The sequence below is a fragment of the Lagopus muta genome, chromosome Z (assembly GCF_023343835.1).
Source record: "Lagopus muta isolate bLagMut1 chromosome Z, bLagMut1 primary, whole genome shotgun sequence".
Classification (NCBI taxonomy): Eukaryota; Metazoa; Chordata; class Aves; order Galliformes; family Phasianidae; genus Lagopus; species Lagopus muta.
The window spans coordinates 37,303,761-37,318,706 of record NC_064472.1 but is presented as its reverse complement, the minus strand read 5'-3'; the positions used below and the strand labels follow the sequence as shown (position 1 = coordinate 37,318,706).

General features: G+C 44.0%; 1 protein-coding gene across 2 annotated transcripts in view; it reads right to left on the bottom strand.

Annotated features, from left to right (window-relative positions):
* PCSK5 (proprotein convertase subtilisin/kexin type 5) overlaps positions 1-13,486 on the bottom strand; it is a 264,954-nt gene extending 251,468 nt beyond the window's left edge. Inside the window, exon 1 of one of the 2 annotated variants that reach the window (XM_048930511.1) lies at positions 12,844-13,486. In XM_048930511.1, coding sequence (XP_048786468.1) covers positions 12,844-13,041 — 198 coding nt within the window. In that variant the 5' untranslated portion in view covers positions 13,042-13,486. The remainder of the gene's footprint in view (positions 1-12,843) is intronic. The other variant, XM_048930515.1, reaches the window with a different exon arrangement.
* Positions 13,487-14,946: the final 1,460 nt, after the last annotated feature.

Here is a 14,946-nt window from a genome sequence, read left to right as displayed (position 1 = left end):
GCACATTCAAGCATTAATCCTTGGTGGCTTTCCTGTTTGGAGAGCAGAATCAGAATATCCAAGGGCTGGGTGAAGGCTCAGCTACATTTCTCAGTGAAAGGAAAAACATCCCCATTGCACATCTGTCATATTGGTGCCAAATTCCCTGAAACAGGGAAAAGTTCATCAGCTAGAATGGTAGTAATGAATTAGATAAAGCTATGTATTCTCTTTTTTATAAATACATTTATGTTTCCATTTTGAAATGTTGGTTTCTGTGCCACACCAGTCCTATAAGGTCAGAAACATTAAGAAATCAACACAAATTTAATTCCATTATAATAACCATTAGAACTGCTCACTGTGTAGTTAAATGTGTCAGACTAATATTCCCAGTTCCCAGACATCATTCGGATTTCACAAGATGGAAATGGTATTTCTGCCTAACAGAGCTTCCAAAAGAGCAGCCTGTTGCAATGGTATAACCATTTATTGATAAGATGTGTATAGTTGCCTCTGCCAGAGTTCACTGTCTCATGTCTTCAAGAAGACATGAGACAGTTAACTCTTTTAGAAAACAAGTCTCAGCAACCCTGCTTTCTTTCAATTATCATTTTTTCCCAGGCGATGGTTTTGTGACTTTTCCGCTGGGCACCAGCACCACATACTGGCCTAAGAACTATCAGGAGGGGTCTGTCAATGATGAAGGATATTTAAACTCCCCTAGTTGAAGGTCTGCTTGCTCAGAGAGGCAGAAAGGCGGAGTGGCAGTAATGCTAAGATGGGTGTGTGACAGAGAATCAAGGAATTCACATGAATTCTGTCATTCCGTCTCTGCAAATTACTTGTATTTCAAATAAAAGCAGTGAACAAAATTATCCTAACATTGTGCTTTATGGCCAAAGGAGGTGAAAAATTTGGCTGAGAATGTAGTAAAATGGAATATCTCAAGAAGAAAACAGTGTCAAATTTAATACTGCAGTGCTAGCTGGGGCTGGAGCTGAGTGGCAGTGACAGGATAACTATCAGACACTGATACAATGAAAGGACTTGCAAGTACATTTCTAATATTCATGCTAAAAGGCAGTTGAGACCTTTACACATTGCAATAAAATCCCTTGCTGAGCTAAATTTCAGACACTATCAGAGGTCCATTGAGAGAAGTGTTTTCCTTCAACAGCAGAAAAATCTAATCTGAGCTGTAATACCAGGTATCTGTGCTGGCTCCTCTCTACTCCCCACTGGCAAAACTACTGCTCTGTGCACAGGATGGTGGTTGGCTGGCTGAGAGAACACAGAGCTCATTCCATAGCCCGTTCCTGCAGGGAAACTCAGTTACTCACTCCCAAGAGAGGCAGGAGAACTTCTGTACCTTAAAACCCTGCCACTGCTATTCATTCACACGTGGCTCACTGGATGGAGTCCACTATACTCACAGAACATCAAAGATTTCTCAAAGTTTAGCATCAGATTGATTTACTTACTTTGGTTCAGATGAGATGAGCTACTTGGGGCATGGCACTCCAAATATCTTACAATTCAGAGTTCGGAAGGATTAAAGATGATACAGCAGTAATTAGAAATAACTGAAAACTATAACAGCAGTGGCATGAAATTTCTCCCTTAAAAATCGTTTTTACATTTCAGGGCAACTGAATGACCAATTAAAGTCAATTCTGAATAGCAATCTGAAGCACTTGGGACTTGCAAGTCACTAAGAAGTGAATGAGAAGGAATGGTAACAGAAGAATTAATGGACATTTGGATTAAAATTTATCCTTTCAAAAAGAGTCTGACAAAGGCAAATTCTGCCATACAAACAATTAACATTCTTTGAACAGGTCAAGTGTGCTGATAAGATGGCCGGAGAATTCTCTCTGGACTTCCAAAAGGCATTGACAAAATTTTTCACAAAAAGTTTTTTGGAAATTAAGTGCCATAATGTCCCTGCAAAACTAAACAATTGGTTAGAGTATTGAAAATATATGTTAGGAGTAATTCATTCTTTATTAAAAAAATTAACTTTGTACAGTGGAAGCAGTTCCTGCTAGAGTTCCTCTGGGGTCTGTGCAAGAACATTTTCTAGTCTATTTCATGAAAAATGACAGGGAAAAGGAAGTGAGCAATGAGATGTAGATGTCAGCTATTGTCAACAATCACAGAAAGACTATAGCTGCTTCACATGAGTTGCAGAAGGATCCTGTAAATTTCAGTGACAGCAACAGACAGCAAATTAAATCCAGTGTGTACACATGTAGATTTATCTGATGTATACATCTAAAATCACATTAATACGTAGTATTCTGAGCTACCCAGTACCATCAAAGATTCTGACACTTTGAGTAGTGTCTGCAGTTCTGGTCCTTTCTATTCAAAGATGTCTGATGGCAGAGTTACCAAAGTTTCCAAGTGGGAGATAAGGGATACTAAACACCTTATATGTGGGGAATAAGTAAGATTCCTCATTGTAGAGAAGGGATAATTAAGGGAGAAATGTCAGAAATCCAAAAAACTATGTACAGCTTAAGAAGAGTGAACAGAGATCAACTTTCACTGCCTCTTTTAATAGCCATCAAACAAAGCTAACAGGAGTCAGGTCCAAAGCGAGCAGAAAAGAAGTGGTTCTTCAAACAGTGAAAGAGCAAATAAAATACTTCATAAATAATATTATGGATGCTGACAGTTTACTTTTATTTCAGAAACTGGACAAGCATCTGGATAAAAAGAAAAAATCAAGGATTTCTAAGTACACAGAAATCACATCCACATTAGGTTCCTGAGCTGAAAACAATCAAGGGACTATGATTAGGTGCTTTATTCCTCCTCTCCCACAAACATTAATTTAACACTATTGCCATAGACAATCAGGCTAGATGGGTCTTCTGACTGACCCAAAATGGCCTTGTGTCCCTACAAGTCTTCGAATAAAGGCTGTTTACATGAACAAAAATGTTATACAAAATACTTTCCTATGTCCTAGATGTCATACTATTGGCTTCAAAGGTGTAGCAACACGGTGTGCATTTTCTTTGCTGTGTGTTTTCAAGACATCAGGTTACTGTGTTAACATGCTTTATAAAGAACAAAATCTGTAAAAGTAAAAATTTATTCTCCTGGTTTATCCAGAGGGAAGGCTATATGCTACTGTTGATAAAGCTAAATGTTTTTTTAAAAAAGAACATTCTCCAGTTGTAAGCTTGAATTTCAACCATACAGCACTAGTCAGTAACATATTCACTGCCTACTAAGCACTCACTCTTGTATAAAGCTTGGCGTTTCTATTTCAGGTAGAACAAAACAGAGTACCAGAACGTATCAAAAGTTCTAAACATGACTTGAAACATCTCTGTAACTTCAGTTTGGACCTGGAAGCCTTGAAATAAAAACACCTGAGGCCTATTCCAAACTGACACAAAAACATCTCTGAAAAAGAAAGAGAAGAGAGAAAAGCCTTAACTTGATGAAAAACAGCCTTTTGCTGATGGAAATTCCTCACTTGCTCATAAACATATGCTATCACCCAGGGAGCAGAATCCTCCTAAGTGGAAGGGTCTGCATGGACAATTCTTTCTTTCCTGACTGGTTTGGTCCTGCATAATCCATGATTGCGCCTGGCTAATGTGCATTTTACAATCTTATCTCCATCTTGCACCATCATGTAATCTGCAAGAATTTCCACAACCTATTCTGGCGAGATTTCATGGCGTAGCTCTGATACCCTTCTACTCTTGCCGTATCTGCTTACAGTTTCATTCTAAAGAGTTTTTCACTGAGCAAATACCAATCAAACTGGGTCTAACATGTTGCCAAATAATCATTTACTGGCGTAAGCCATACAACTCTGGAAAGTAGGTTTCTATTTACCATACATTTTCCTGTGTCTGGCAGGTGACAAGGAACACCACAGCTTCTCAGTAAGGGTCAGAAGATTTATTCAGCTCCACGGCTGACATATGTATCTCTATACTTTAGAATTCATCATTTGGAAAGGAAGACAGACTGGTTAAATACAGAACCAGAGAACACAGCTGCAAAACATGCAAATGCAATGCTGGCATTATCTTGTCTGACAAAGTTATGAGAATTATTTATGACCCTGTACAAAGCAGTGGGGAGGCTGTGAACAAACTGGCCACCTTTTCTGGTCAAGGCAAACACATTTCAATTAAAATACTTTTAATAGGCTGGCCATGGGAACTGGAAACCAATCTTCTAAAAGGAAATCAGAAGCTAGTAGCAAAAACAAAGGCTGGTTCCCCCTGCCAATGTGCTCAAGAAACAGACAAAGTACTTAACTACTTAAGCACGTGAACACACAGAAGTATATTGGCCATGTCTTAGAAAAAGAATGACAGAAATAGAAGAAAGGAGGAAGGGATGAAGGGACAAAGGGACAAAGCTTTCTAGACTGAGGACAAGTAACATAACCATTTAGAAAACTTACTAGTTCTAGACTTGTTTAAAAACCATGGGGGAAAAAAAAATCTATGGATCTTTTAAGGTTTATAATAGGAATGATTGATGGTACAGTTCCATCCAATATTCCTTCTATTTTCATAATAATGTTGAGTTTTGCAAAAGGCAAACTGTGGCTATCTTCAAGGACTACTTGATTAACAAAGTCAACATACAGAAAAGAAGTGGGTTACACAAAACTCAGTGCTGTCCCTCAGACTCCTGAAGGAATCCTTATGCTTTACTCCTCTGCAAAGTTGTAGCAATTCCTTTCTCAGAAAGATGCAGTTCACTTAAAAAGACAAGACTCAGAAAGACCAAGCAGCAAGACTAATCAGTGAAACCATGACCTATGTGAAACAAACGTAAGAACTGGGCTTGGATGAAAAAAAAAGACAAAAATAGGTGGCAGAAAAAATTGAACACTGTGACTTTTCTGATATGCTTCCCTTTACATTTGAGACAGGCTTTGAGCTCAAGGAAGACAACTGTAGCTTAGACTTCAGAGAAGTGAAGAGTATAATGAGCTACTATAAGCAGCTGTGCCCTGGCACTATGGAACTTCTTCATTGGAGACATTTGAAAACTGGCTAAGTATCTGCCACAAAAGACACAGACATAGCTGGCTCTCCTGGAGGACAAGGAAATGGACAAGCTGATCTCTAGAGATCTCCCTCAGGAGCCCTTCATTTCTACAGCTGTCAGCCATTAAGTACCAGATGTATGATATACTGCTCATTTTCATTAAATATTTTACAGATTTCTTCCTCCATTTTCATCTAGCCTGGTCCGCTTACTTATACATTTTGTTGGAAAGGAGTTCCCACAAACATTGCCATCTGAAAATTGGGTTTGCAACTAATTGTTATTCTCAAAAGTATAATTTAGTGTGTGTTTGCCTAGGGGCTTTAAATAAAAAATCATCACATAATTTGTAGCCTGACTACTATGCTGTAAAACCAGATTCTCATCTTCTCTCATTTTACAACAGCATATGAAGGCTATTAGATTGCCTCCATAACCAGAACCCATTTAGCACATCTTATTCTTCATCCAGCTCTTAATGAAAGCTCACATTTAGCAGTAGGATGCTCTGCTCTCTCTCCCTTCTCTTTCTCATTTTTAACTGCACTGACAAGAGAACAACTGCTAAGTATGAAGTAATTAGACATGGCATACCCTTTGTATTCTCCAGTACATACTGGCATTATGTTTTTGTGTCATGTGAGCATACTGTCTTTGTGCTTATATTTTCCAAACATTTGTCTAACTGGTGGTTATTCTCTATGAGTCCCTAGATTTACTTTTTGTTGCCGCAAGTAGGAGAGAATTAAATTTTCTCTGCTGTATCTCTGCAACCCCACTCTATATGCATGTGTATATAGTCTGGAGTACACCCACCTCTGTTGTTTTTTTTTAATACACTAGGTCCTGGCACTTGTAACAATGGTTCTAAAGACTTCATTGAACTTATTGCAGCTGTTAACTTGTGTTAAGAGTGCGTTCTGTTTCAATGTCATGACTACAGAGGCTTTTCTCTTAAGTGTCTAGATTACTACTGCTCAGTAGCTGCAATTCTTTGCACATAGAAGCCTATCACAGTCTTTTGAGTCATCTATGTGATATGGTGGAAATCATGGTAGAAAATTCTAACCCTTGCTGAACAGAATAACCTTATTTTAGGTTCTACATCTTAGCATAAGATTGTTTTCACTCTGCTGAATACATTCCTAGTCTAACAAGTTCTGCTATTTATTCGCAAAATTTCCTTTTGCTTCACATCAGGAACAGATTTGGAAAAATGGAAAATAGCCTATTCTTGCTGATCAATTGATCTTCTTACATAATATCTTCTCTCTGCCACCACTGGAACTTCAAGTTTGTACAGAGCTAATATTTATTAGCAATTTGTTTGATTTGCTGTCATTCAGTTTGGAAACTCCCAACAAAAAATACCATTCAGCAAATCACATTTGCATTATCTAAAAAATAAAACTGTGTTATCTAACAGTGGCTTCTGGGCCATCCCTCAACACAGCATGCTCAGGAATCTTTTTCTGTAAATGTATTCCTCTCAGGCAGGGAAATGGAAGAAAAGGGTAGTCTGTCACCTGTAAGAAGGGAGTAGGCCACTCTAACCTGGAAAGATCAGAAAAGAAAGATTACAGAAGGGGAAAGGTATGCTTTGGAAAAGTGCTGTCTCATCCTCATCCACTGCCTAGATTTAAGGAAGAAAAAGAAATAGAAGGAGATGTATTCCTATAGTAATTAACACAGCATTTCACTCCCTTTTTGGAGGCACAGATGAGTTATCATGACCTCTTCCATTCTTCTATCTCCTTCAGGCTACCAGATCTTTGTTTCTCATTCTCTATTGCACCTTTAAGAGAATTAAAGAAACAACAATTTATAGAAAAGCACAAATCCAGAAAACATCAGTTATTTTGAAGCCCACATGTTTCAAATGACAAGAGACCCACATGCCCAGTCTCCTGCAGATCCTCTTCTTTTATCTATATAAATAAAGTAGTCAAGAGAAAAACATGATGTCAATAGTTCAAGAGCACAAAAGCCTTCAGCATCATAGCAAAGAGTAGCAATCCCAGCTTCTCAGATGCTTTGGAAGACAACCACAAGCTGATGCTCTTTTCCTCAGGCTATCAATAATATCTTAGCACACAAACAAATTTAAATCCAGTGAGAAGCTCTGTTTATAAAAAATGAGGAAAACCAAGGGAAGTGAGATGAAAGATAAGTATACCTTAATTTTCATAGCTGTATCAAAAGAAAGCTTCTTTCTTTCACTGTATAGTAACAAATCTCCATGCTACCCTCACAGTCATAATATTTATGCCAATTCTACAAAATGCTACATATACTGTATGCTTTAATATATATAACACTCAGCAGCTACCAACAGTGGAAGAAGAAACTTTCTCAAATGGCAGAGACTGACGCTTTGCTCCAAAACAAACGTCTGCTCAGTACAGCCACTGCAAGACAGAAGTGTAAAATATGTCAGTAAGCAACTGCTAGGGGACAGGGTGTATCCCAAATTGCTCCATCCAGCATGTAACTTACAACTCCTTGGCTGCTTTGCATTACACTACCTTATCACAGTCCCAGAGGGACTGCCAGCCCAGCCTGCTTTCTTGAAAGACTAATGCAAAGGGAGCAGTGACTTTTTTTTACATAAGACAAGGATTTGTTCGCTGGAAAAACTACAAATCACACCACAAGGGTAGATCAGAAATGTCTGCAACAGGCAGTAAAAGGAAAAAAAAAAAAAAAGCAAAACAAATACCTTATCTACGCATGTAAATCACGATGTTACATGCCTGTGCTATTCTAAAGCTGAGCGAGACACAGGAGGCCTTTGGATCAACCGTTCTGTAGTTTATACTGATGCTTCACTGTATCTGCCTTATTGACCTTAATGCAGTTGTAGTTGTCACAGGAATGATAATAACAGTAAGCAAGTCTGAAGTCTGAAGTCACAGGATGGATCTGACAGGAAGGCCTACTGATATGAATATCAGCTCAAGGAGGAGCTGATGGTGGCACTAACTATAACAATTAAAATCACTGTCTTCCAGGAAAGGTATCCTGGCCACTCTTCTCAGTGGTCACTTCAGCAAGTGGTTTTACTGCATGTTTTCCTGATATTTAACCTGCATCCAGTGGAAGTGGGAACAGAGTTCCAAAAGAAGCCAAGTATCAGTTAATACAGTAAGTGTACATTGCTGCTCTGTGGCTTTTCAAAACATAAATGAAAAAAGTTAACTTACTAGTTTACTAGAGCCTTACAAGTTTCACTGTAGGAATTCAGGTATCTTGGAGAAGCTATACCTACTGCCAATTTCACACTGGTAGTACTAAGGAAAATGCAGAATAAATGAGCAGTTCAGTGAGCAATTTGCAGGAAAATAAGAACCAGAACAGGCAGCCTGGAAAACTACAGTCTTCCAGGAGTTAATGGAAAACCCCTTCTCCATAAGCAAAGAAGGTGAAGCTTCAAATTTCTTTCACAAGAAATGCAGACCACAAGAAAAGTTTGAAAGCAAGGGATGTACAGAAGCTGTGAGCTACAGTTCTCCACTGCTTACCAGCAGATCTCAAGGCTTTTTCTAATATACTTCTCGTCCATCAGTTTCTGAGTGACTTGCCCAATCATTCAAACAGACTTCATAGTTTTTCTGTCATCACTAAGGCAGTGAAAATGACCTTAGGAGGTGTTTCAAGACTCACTCAACTGGATACTCTCCAAATCACATAAGCACCAAAAAAAGGAGCCATAAATTATGTTTCTTACCAACAGAATGCACCAAGTAGCAAGAGGGAGATGTTGTCTAATGCTTATGACTTCTGGGTCTACAATCTGGTTCACACTGACCAACTTAAGGCAACTTTCCATGTTAAATCTCAACAAAACACAGCGCAAATGTTGCATCCTTTTAACTGTGTTACTGCTAATCTACCCTAAACTCTCTCTCTCCCATAGCATCTCACATCTGCAATCACCCAAAATTCAGAGGGTAGCTGGGAAAAATAACACTTCCAAAAACATTCTTCTGCTTTCCACTACTCCCTTCAGCTTTAATCATGCAATTAAGCATTGTCAGAATGTTCCCGGTTTGCAGCTGTCTCTGCTCAACTCTCATTTCTGTATGCAATTTCACTACCTCTTCTTTGGGTTCTTTCTACTAATCCAGTTTTTTGGACCAGCCTGATTTAGATCTTGGACTTAGCTTTTTGAACTTCTTTTCTTCAAGGTGAGCTCTCAAAGTTAATTAAACCAGAAATATTTTTACTGCATATTACACTTGTTTTTTCATCCATTTCAGATTATTTATGGATGTGTATTTTTATGAGACTCATAGTTAACTTCTTCAAGCAAAATTAAACAGCTTGCTGACACATTCAGCTTTAATCACAATGTTCCAGTTTATCTAAAAGGGATGTTATCTTCAAAACCAAAGTTTAATTGCCTGGCCTGAACTGCCACAGTATACAGACAAGGACCATGGGAAGTCCTGTCTCTTATATAGAACCATGCTCACTGTTTGTCTCTCTTCATGCATTGGGGTAGAGAATTCAGTTAAGGGTATGTCTTTTAACATCTTACTCCAAATGCTTAAAAACCTTCCAAGTTTTTTTAAATTAATTGCAATTGTCTCTCAGTAGTAGATAAAAGATCCTTACTCCTTCTCATCTATTCTTTCACATTTCCTGTAATATGCAAAACAATTTCCCGCTTTTCCAAACACCTGCATAAAGCCTGCTACCACCAAACACCACTCATAAATTCAGTCTATTCCTGACTTCTATTTATAAAAAGAAACTATCTTACTCACTTTATATACAGCTATATATATACATATATATATAAACTGTCTTATTCCCCTGTCTATAAGTGATTGACAACCCTCACAGAAAATGATCTACATTTCTTCTTTTTTTTTTAAAAAGTAGTAATAAAAAAGGGCTGCTCCAAAAGTAATACCTTTAATTTTATTACGTTGGCCCATGTGTCAGAGGTGGATGTTGGTGGGACAGCAGTAGAGGTTGCACCTTCCTGACAATATCCCTTACATGTTGTTGCCATTTGACAGATGGCAGCAGAAGGACACTCTGACAAAACAGCATCTGACATGGAAGTGTGAATGAAGCAAAGACGTGTCACTGAAGTCCGCCATGTGGAAAAAATGGCACCCACTGGCATTCATTGATTCTTGCTGAACATTTATAAAGACCCAAAAGTAAATATGAGCACAGTGAGGCAGTGGGTGATACGTTTCACCAGTGGTGTCAGTGGTTCACCTCCACTGGTACAGATTTTCACAAGCTCACCCACTCAGGGTCTTGTTCATCGCTGACAAAAATGCAGAGCTCTTGGTGATGTGTTTTGTAGCTGTGAATTTGCCCCACTGTTAAAGTGTTTTTGCCATTCAGACGGAAATAAACAGGAGTCATTATTTTTGGAGCCACTTACGTAACTATCTTACACAGACTTTGAACCACACTTTTATATGTTAAGATACAAGTGGTCAAACGACAGTCATTTCAATTACTTCATGAACTCTGAGTTCTCCAAGTATCCATCCTATCTAGCAACCAGGTCAATATAAATTAAATTGTACAAGGCCCAGCTGTGAACTAAAGGAAGTATAGATTTACTGCAGACTGACCACCAGTACAGCAATGGCCATGCTACCATGGAAATACATTTTGCATGATATATTTGCAGGAGATAATTTTGCACGTAATTACCAGAAACTTAGAACTGCCCATAATGAAAAGATAGTCATGAAAGGAAATTTTGTCTAAGACTGTGAATGCATAAGACTTCTTTGGACGCAGACTGTACAATAGTAGAACGCTGAGCTCTTCAATGTGGTGTAACAACAAAAATACATACAGGTTATATTTCTTTCCACATGCCTAGCATCTTGCACTTGAAGGCTTGCTACAGCCAGAAGACAAAGAATCACCAATCAGTCTGGCTTACAATGTTGCTGATGTTTTCTTTCTCATATACACATCATTCAACTTTCCTGTATTACTCCTCTACTGGCAGCTGCCCTGTCTACACAACAAAATAACTAAAGATTCCCTTCACATAAGCTCTTTTTTATCTGCATATCCAGTGATGTATTTTCCAGTTATTCATTATTTATAGTCTCTATTTTCTCTCCTTCCTATCTGTACACCTGATCAGTAATGTATGTATTATTAATATATATAGGTGTGTGCATGGCACCTCCCTGAAGCATAAGAAGGCCAAGGGTGCTTACCGGGTCCTTTCCTTCACTCAGTGGGAGGTTCAGACATGCCAGGTACAAAAAGGCAGTCCTGAGCCCCCCAGATGAGGTGAGGGAAGGCAGAAGGGGGAAGGAGGAACTCTGCAGCTTGCTGTCATTTGCTGCAGTGCTACAAAGGCCGAAATAGGAATATACAAATGTTATTCATGCATTCCTGTATTTTATATTCATATTCATGCATATCCTGTATTGTATGCGTAAAAACGCATTCAATTTTGACACAAAAACTTCCTTGAGAATTTTTGTGCCTTTGAATGGAAGCAGTATTTCCTACCTGCCCGCATGCATCACATGGGAAGCTGGCACCGCCTGCCCAAGCACATGCATAGCTGATTTCAAGCGTTCTGTGCTGCCTATACCACTTATCAGCTTTTTGTATGCAAAATATTTACCTTGTGAACAGCAGGACCACCTCATCCAGGATTGCAATGATGGAGAATGGCTGAGATGCAGACTCCAAACTCTTGTGGTCAATGGTACAGCATGTGGGAACTCCTTTCACCACACAAACAGAACCAGTGCCACCCTGATCTCCCTGAAGCCAAAGGCCTACTGTGTTAACACAGTAGTGTTAACAATAGTATTCTTACAACTAACTCATTGTGAGAGGAAAGCTTCCATACCTGTAAATGATCACTTCTAAACTTCTGACTCACGTGGTGAGTCTAGATGCAGAGACGTTCACACACACGGTGCAGCAGCACTGGATGTTGTTCAAGCACTATGCACTGCGATGGTGACTCACATTTTGAGGCTGTCAGAGAGCCGTAAATATCGGCCACGACCTCTGTCAGAGAAAGCGACCTCAGGACACGCTACCCCCCAAGCCGTGCTTGCTGCGGCAGCGAGGGCGCACGCCACCACACGCGGGTGTTCCCCCCTCGCAGCCCCTAGATCTGCGTGATCCGAGAGCTTTCCCGCGGGAGACCCCAGCTCCGGCCGGCTTCAGGTGCGTTTCGGCTGAACATCCGCGGGCTGCACACAGCCTCGCTCCAGCAGCGCCGGCAGCCGGGAGCCGACTCATCGGGGAGCCGGCAGCGAGGCTGCGGACCGAGCAGTGGGCAGGCGGTCCGGCCCGGCCAGCTCCCGCCCGGGGCACCGCGGCGCCTTTCCGGACAGAGGCGCGGGACCACCCTGTCACCTCTCCCCGCCTCGCCTGCCGACTCGGGGAGGGCCGGGACGCCCCCGGCGGCGGCGGCTGCCACGTCCTGGCTGCTGGGGACAGGCGCGCTCGCCGTGGGACGCGCCGCTCTCTTCGGATTTTTTTCGGCGGAGGAGGGGCGGGGAGCGCGAAGTTCGGCGCGGAGGCAGCGCGATGGAGGGCAGAGCCCCGCCGCGGCCCCACGCCCGCGGCTCCTCGCCCGCGGGAGGCTCCGCGTAGCGCGGCCCCGCTCCGCACCTGGCCGCGGAGGGGGCGCTGCGCACCGCCCGCGCGGCTCCGGCCCCGCGCGGCTCTGCCTACCTGCCCCGCGCATCACCTCCGCCGGCCGCGGGAGGCCGGGGTGGCGCGGGGCCCGCGGCGGGGCCGGAGCCGGCCGTCCCTCACCCGCCCGCCCGCTCGCTCGGAAGTAGTTGTAAGGAGGGTTACCTGTCCTATATTGACGTATCCGTATTTGCTAGCTATCCGGTTGGCCTCCGGCAGCCCCCCAGCTATCCGCACAGCCCAGTGGTTGGTGTAGAGGCGCGTCCTGCAGGCGGGCAGCAGGAACCCCAACACCAGGGTTAGCCGGCAGAGAAGGTCCCCGCCGCCTCCGCCTCCCCAGAAGCAGCGGCGTTTCCAGCCCATCTTCTGCTCCTCCGCGCGCAGCCCCCGCAAAACTTCTCCTTCCTTCTTCCGAGGCTCTCCGCCTTACCTCCGGGCGACAGCGGCGGCGCGTCCTCCGAAGTTAGCCCGAGGAGGAAACTAAAAAGAGCCTGGAATAGTGCATTGAACTGCCCGCGGTCGAGCGATGAGGGGCTGGGAATAGTGACTACGATCGGCAACAGAGCTCGGTGCCGTCCCCTCCTCCCGCTGCTCTTCAGGGATTAAGTAACTTGCTCGGAGAGCTTCTCGCACAGTTCCGGAGCGCCAGCCTTCTCCCGCTGTCTCCCGCTACATGGAAGTCCTTTGGCCACGGGGAGGAGGTTCCTTCTCCCGTTTCCCTCCGCTCTGACTTCCCCCGCCTATGCTCCTCTGCCTTCCCTTCCCCTCTTGCCCGGAGCCCGGGAGCAGCGCGGCGGCGGCGGCAGGCGGTGTGTGAGTGTTGGCAGCTGAGCGCCTCAGTTCACTCCGGCTCGGCCACCTCCCTCTCCCCTCCCTCCGTCCTCCTCCCTCTCCTCCTCCTCCTCCTCCCGCCCTCGCTCCCGCCCGCCCGGCAGCTCCGAGGGCCAGGGGAAATGGCAGCCGCGCCGGCCCCGCGCCCCGCCGCCCCCCGGCCGCGCAGCCGGGTCCGCGGTTGCCGGCCCCGCCACCCCCGCGCCTCCCTCCCTTCGGGTCCGGAGGCCGCCTCTCCGCCGGCCGGGCCGCGGGAACCGCCGAGAGGTGCGAGGCCTGCGGCAAGGCCTCGTGTCTGGCGGCAGCCGTGGCTCCCCAGCCGTATCCCCGTAGGGGCCGGGGGCGAGGAGGGGCCCGCGGGGGAGCCGGGCCCGGCGCGTGAAGCCGCGGCAGCGGGCCAGGATGGGCAACAGGACGCGGGCAGCGCGGGAACTGCCTCTCCCGCCTGCAGCGGCGGCGCCTCCTGGCCCCTCACGAGGGTCTGCCTGCCTGCCTGCGGCAGCCGGCCCCGGCTCAATGCACATCGTTTGACGTTATTCGGTGTTAAAACGTCCCGCGAGGGGTCACTGCGGTCCGGCAGGGAAGCCGGACAGGGGAGCTCGTCGGGAGAGCCCTGCGGGAGGGAACGGCGGAGCGGGCCGTATGGCGGGGTGCGAGAAGCAGCCACGTCTGCAGCGGGCTGGGGGCTGGTGTTGGGCTGCCGGCTGTCCCCATTCAGGTCCTCGCTTCGTTACAGGAAAGTTAGGAGCGGTCCGTGAAACTCAGTTGTGATACACCCGCCGTGAGGATCCTCTGCTGCCTGTGGAGGAGTTGCGCGTGAGGACTGCTAGCAGTTTGAAGTGTCAGTGGTGGGTTTTGTTTGTTTCTGAGGAGCCTGTGGTGTCCTGTAAGGCCGGGCAGCTGTCCTCCTTATCTCAAGGATCTGATATAGGAGAAGTTTAGTGGTTACAGACAATGGTACAGTAACCTGATGTGCCTTTTCCTCTCCTGAAGACCTGAGCTCCAAAGCTGTTGTTTGGAAAAAAAAAATGCACACAATCGACATGCTGCCTTCCATTTTAAACTGTTCCCTGCCCTAAGTCCATTCATTTTTCCCCCAAACATCGTTATATAAATACATAACGTCCTCCTATGACTTCTGATGGCTTTTAAAGGGGAGAAAATGGGCAAATCCATTCTCTACTTACTTATTTTAATTGCAAAAAATAATGGGGTAGTGGTTACCTGTTCCCTGTCAGTATTATTTTCCCTGTGGTGTGCAGTATCATTTGCTTGGTATATTACAACACAAAATTTTTTGACATTTGTAGTTTGAAGTCTGACTGTGGGTTACTTTCCCCAGGATTCTACGGGTAATGGCTCGCTGTTAACAAATAATTCTTCTACTGAAACCTCAGTCCAACACTAATTGGGTGCAGGAGCAACAGCATTAGACCC